Source organism: Dendrobium catenatum, unplaced genomic scaffold (genome assembly GCF_001605985.2).
Source record: "Dendrobium catenatum unplaced genomic scaffold, ASM160598v2 fragScaff_scaffold_133, whole genome shotgun sequence".
NCBI classification, from domain to species: Eukaryota; Viridiplantae; Streptophyta; class Magnoliopsida; order Asparagales; family Orchidaceae; genus Dendrobium; species Dendrobium catenatum.
The window spans coordinates 11,592,268-11,598,267 of record NW_021318595.1 but is presented as its reverse complement, the minus strand read 5'-3'; the positions used below and the strand labels follow the sequence as shown (position 1 = coordinate 11,598,267).

Here is a 6,000-nt window from a genome sequence, read left to right as displayed (position 1 = left end):
TTTTGCAAGCAGATGTATTTCATTCTAGAACTAAAATGATGGATAACAGATACTGGCATTACTGTAGTCTTTCTAGTAATCATCTCCATGGGTGCTATAATAATAAATTACTACATTTGATTCCGTAGAGAAATTGTATATGTACTGCAGATCTTTTCTTTTGTGTTACATACAAGCCTGGTTGGTGGGAACCTTCACTTGGCATCTTGGCTCCTCTCTGTGTTCATATTATATGTTCATCATCACATTATTATTTTTATGCTTGTAATGAACTAATTTTCTGCTAGCGATATTATTTGTTTGTCGGCGTAACTGTTGAGCTATTCATAAGGCAATATTATCACCTCGATGTATTACAACAATTTGGTATGTTGATTTGTATATTAATTGTTGACATATCAATCTTGCCCTATTCGTGCATAATTGGATGATAAGATACCCTACATCATACGATTCATTGCATGCTTCTTAGTTCCCTCCCTTCTTAGACAATCAATTGAGCATGCTATTTGATTATATCCACCATTCATAACAACCTTTCAAATCTTCATTGTTTGTAATATTGATTAGCAAGATGTAGGCATTTTATCCCTAACCCTACCAAGAACTTCGCATGTATGAGGTTTGAATGAAATCATACTTCTTATTAGCACTTGCATTGGAAATAATAGTTCCATTCAACATCTTGCTTCATTCTCCAAATTGAAATTCATTTGTTGCTCTTCTATTGGTGTTCATTTGAATATATATCAAATCACATGATATCTTAAATTTGATTAACTCAAGGTCCCAAGTCCAAATTGAGTTCAATTCATGCTCATTTCTATTTGGGTTCAACTCTTATTAAGTCATTTTTTAATTTTTTGTTCAAGAGACAAGTACAATGTCATCCTGCTCGTTCTTTGAAGTCCCGTGTTTCCAAGTAAGTTTCAAACTTGAGTTCATCAAGTTCAAAGTTCATATTCAAGCTGTAGTTTCATGTCCAATACAAATTTGAGTCCTTTGTTGAAGTTCAAATGAGAGTCCAAGTTGTTCAAAATTATAACGCTTGAGTTTGAATTAAGCTTTGAAAATGAGGTCTTTTGAATTCATAAATATCTATTGTTCAAGTGTCATTGCTCGTTTGATCGTTGAGTCCAACTCAAGTCTTCAATAAGTCCTTTTTATATTCATTTCAAATTAGCAAGTCTAAGTCCTTCACTTCGTTCAAACCCAAGTTCATGTTCAATGAGTTATGCTTAAGTTATGATTCATTTAGGTTTGACTTCAAATTAAGTAGATTTGAATCAAGTCCACAAGTCCAAAATACAAGTTCAATGTAGTCCAAAAGTTACAAAGTCCTTGCTTTTTTCAGACAAAATTTCAAGAATGCATGCCGCCGGCGTCTCCTCCCGTTTAGGAGAAAAAAACCAATAAGAGGCCGCCTAAAACCCCCAGCCACTAAAGCTGTGCTTTACGGTTGTGTTAGGATGAGACACCGCCGGCGGTTATGTATTTCTTATGTTTTCTCCCACCACGACGCCACATAAAGGCATTAGTGCATGGGGTTTATAAAAAGCATTTTTAATAAGCATGTTTTTGATTTCCCCCCGACCCGGAGAGTGTGTACTTATAAAGTGACCCCGCTGTCGCCGTACGTGCCACACCGGGATTCCATCCTCTAACCACGGCCAATAAAGGCGTGGCTCTAGGACAGTTCTCCAGTTTGTGACACCATTTCATGAAGCAAGGTTCTTGATTTTAGAAAATTCATACCTCCGCGGGGGTTGTATGGTTGACACGTGGTATCGAGGGGATCACTCGCCTACTCGCGCTTTTCACCGGGTTCCCTCCTACCACGGCCACTAAAGGCGTGCTTAGGTGGTCTTGCCGTCCGACAATACGAATTCGAGGTGGCAGAGTGGAGGGATTATTTAAAAATTTAATTTAAAATTAATATAATTATAATTAAGTTTAATCATATTGAATCATAACTAATTATTATTTAATTATATAAAATATTATTTAAATATTAATTAATTTATTTATATATATTTATAAATAATATATATTAATTAATAAAATAAAACAATAATCATAATTAAAAAATTATAATTAATTATATAAAGATTTATTAGTTATTCATTTATTTAATTAAATAATATAAGTATATATAAATTAAATAATTAATTATATTTATAATATATTATAATAATGAATTTACATTATGATATATTAATTATAACAAATTAATTTAATTATAAAATACTATATGATTTTAATTAATTTTAAAACAATTATAATAATTATAATAAAAATAAAACCCTTCCCTCCCCCCATCAAGCTCTCTGTTTGGGCATTTTAAGGGACTTGCAAGCAGCGAGCGGGAGAAAGGTTACCTTACAAACTGAGCAAGCTACCGTAGTTACTTCCAATTTAAAATGCGCGTAACTTCCAAAACGACAAGAAGGGAACGTCGTTTGACGGGAGCAAAGTCGTCAATGGAGGAGAAGGGAGCTCGGTCTCTGGGAAAGATCGGGAGATGTTCGCGCGGAATTAGGGAGATTACGGCCCCTTCTCTCTCTCTCTCTCTCTCTCTCTCTCTCTCTCTCTCTCTCTCGACTTCTCTGGATCGGACGAAGGAGAGAATGGGGCTCGGGTTCGGCCGAAGGGAGGTCGGCTAAGGCAAGGTATGTAATGAACCTTCTCTTCTCCTTCTCCCTCTCTCTATTTCTCTCGGCCGACGGGTATGGGAGGATCGGAAGAGGTGGAGTTCGGGTTTGGAAGAGGCGCAGGCTTTGGTGGAGTTCGGTCGGAGGAGGGCGCTTCGGCAGTGGAGAAGGTAGAGCAGCGGGATTTTGAGGTCGTGGAAGCAGAGGATCGGAGGGAGAGCGAGAGTGAGGAGGGAGTCGAGAGTCGAAGAGTGGAACGAGCGTGGAAGGAGTAGACGGGAGGAGAGCAACCGAAGGCTTCCTCTGGGTTGGCTTTTAAAGGCGTCAAAAACCAACGATCAAGGCCGTCGTTGCGGGATTTGCGGGGAAGCGACGCGAACGGCGCCGAATCGGCGAGATTTTGGCATGATTTTGAGGATCCGACGGGTAAGAGGTATGCATGCTAGATTTTTGTTTCTTCCCTCTTGTTTTGTTTATACAGAGGTTAACAGGAGCATAAATTTATGAAGTAACAATTCAAGAGAGGTATATATCTCTAATTAGGTAAATAAGGACTCACTCTAGCGTCAAACTGGATATGGTGCAAAGAGATAAACAGGTTAAACCAGTTTACATTAACAAACCTCCAAATTCTTTAAAACACCAAAATAATAGTAGAATGATTCTCTGCAAGCATTCCTCTGTGGTTAATAGACGATTACTAGGTCAACGTAAAACTCTGTCATATTTATTAAAAAGCATATAGAAAATACAATAAAAACCCAACTACATGAAGGCCATGCAGAAATCCTTTAAACTAATGAAAGAACATCGGCAATACAAAATTTCTATTGAAGTGAATGTATTGAGAGTTCTGGGTGTGATTTCTGTCATGCTATGACATAAGGCACATACTGTTCCAAGTACATGCCACACAAAAGGAGGACCAGGAGTCATGAAACGTTTTGTTACTGATATATCAGAGCCACCTGGAACAAACATGACAGTTCAAGCCTAGTATAAATGTGCAGAATCTTATGGTCCCATTGAAGTCAATATGGTATGCCTTGGCATGCCGCACACAAGAACATTCAGTTATTAAGTAAACTCAAAGCATGGAGCAGCTTCACATTTGGCAGCATAGGAAAAAAATATTATGAAAGGCACACCACCATAATAAAATGCTAGAAATATAATTTCAATATTGCTTACACCTTTATTCTGTCCATACAGAACAATTATCAGTTCATACGTCAAAAAGAAGACAAACAAAAAGGATTCTTTAAAAAGCCAAGCAAATTTAAAATCAAATAAATAGGACATTCAATTGGCTTGAATTTAAAGTTACATCACCAATTATTTACCTAACATGTAACAAACATTTCTAGATGAACAAATATAAGGTAACATGACAAACCTCATAGAGAAACACATCCCAGATCCGTAGAGCCAAGGGAAAAGGGAATGAGTAAGAATATACGGTTATGAACCACTGACTGGCATACATGCTTGGATTAATCATTTCTTCAGAAAAATGTTGTCCCAACTTTGGCAAATGCTCCTTAACCAACTGTTCAAATTGAAATAAATATTGCTGCACTAGTGGTAAACCAACCTGTCATGTTGAAATTGAGACATTAGCACATATGATAGCAATTGCAAAAAGGAAACCATCTAACCAATATGGTGTTTATTTTTTAACGCGTAGCCCTCTTTCGTGGGTTTTAATTTTATTTTTTATTTTTTAAAAAAACATGGTATTTATTTTAGGATTACCATAAAAAACAACCGTTTACTAAACAAGCTTCTTCTTTTTTTCCTTTTTTTTTAATCAGCACGATTAAGTTGCAAGAAAGACAAGCAGCATCAAGCTGTTGTCTTAATAGATTTCAAAATGAAAGGTGCTTGAGTACTATAGTCCCCTTCAATACTACAAAGGAAGCGGAGGATTTCAATCCCTTCAAATACTAATAGTTTACTTTGAGTCATTAATTAAGTTTTAGCTTAATAAACATCTGTCAAGTTCCCCAAACATACAGACATCAACCAACATCCGAGCTGTTTTTCTCCTTCTCTAATTCAAATCAGAATGATATAATGCTGCCTTGTTCATCATTCTGAACGGCATCCATAAATTGAAGAAAAACAATTTACATCCTTGTTTGCAATATAAGGCACAATAATGCAAATTACTTGATTAACAATCACGCGCATAATTTTCATTGCCATGTCCTCTTCTAAAGTTTATATAATATCTAAAAATCACACAATTTTACAAAATCTTTGCAATGATAAATTTGGGACCTCATCTAATCCTCTTAACGTGATTAATTAGCATCCATACAAAATAAAAAGAAGATAAATACAAGGAAAGACAAATAAATCACAAAAGACAGAACACACGTCTCCATTACATTTACAAATACATCTGAAAAAGGATCATGCATCTCTATGATATTAACTCATCCATGCATCTCTATGATATTAACTCATCCATATCGAGATTTGTTTTCATTGGACAAAAAAATTTGCATGTCGATGTCAACGAGATGCTAGATGGGTTAACCGTGCAATGTTTGAGCAGCATTAATACAGATACAAGCATGATAATGGTATTATGTATGCCAATGAAAATTTTAATCTTTTCTTCACCTTGGAAATATAGCTCATATATATGTCCTAATAAGTTACTTGGGAGATTTAAAACTCATATCTGACTCCAGTGGTTTTGCTACTGAATCAGGTCATATGTTGTCGAATCCCATTTCACACCTAATCAGAAACTCAACGACTATGCTATCTAAGATGTTATACTCATAAGAAGAACAACTTGCCTAAAAACGTGGCACCTTTGATCTTCAAAATTCAATTTAGATTTGATAAATATGATCCCAAGAAAAAGTAATGTAAAAAATCCGGCAATAAACCCATGAGTTCATTTAAATGTATTATAAGATCATCACTGACGTAGATTTGCCAATGACTAGAGTTGGATCAGGTTGATCCTGATTCGTCTCCAATTCAAATAGATTTTGAATTTATTTAAAATTTAGGTCAGATTAGGGTCAACCAATATTCAATTCATGATCAAAATCAAGTCAGATATTTAGATAAGGCTTCCCAAATTCATATCAAGTCGGATATTGTTGGTGCAATTTTTGCTATCCTCAACGAATTGAAAATATTTTTTGAACGACTATGACAAAAAATAATATGTTATTATAAAGGATACAACAACATCAAGCCTTTATCCACTGTGGGGCCGGCTACATGAATTCTTTATCTCCGCTTAGTCTGGTTAAGAGTCGAATTCTCATTTATATCTAATAAAGAAATGTCATTTCTAGTATTTTCTAACCAAGTTTTTTAA

The 6,000-nt window shown here is 35.4% G+C and overlaps 1 protein-coding gene across 5 annotated transcripts in view; it reads right to left on the bottom strand.

The window, feature by feature from the left end:
• The window catches only part of LOC110114130 (EVI5-like protein), a 122,457-nt gene that overhangs the window by 49,482 nt on the left and 66,975 nt on the right, over positions 1-6,000 (bottom strand). For all 5 annotated transcript variants that reach the window (XR_003702786.1, XM_020846899.2, XM_020846896.2 and 2 more), the window contains one exon: positions 4,048-4,245. Coding sequence is in view for 4 of the 5 variants with exons in the window: in XM_020846899.2 (XP_020702558.1) it covers positions 4,048-4,245 (198 nt within the window). In the remaining variant the exon portion in view is untranslated. The remainder of the gene's footprint in view (positions 1-4,047; positions 4,246-6,000) is intronic.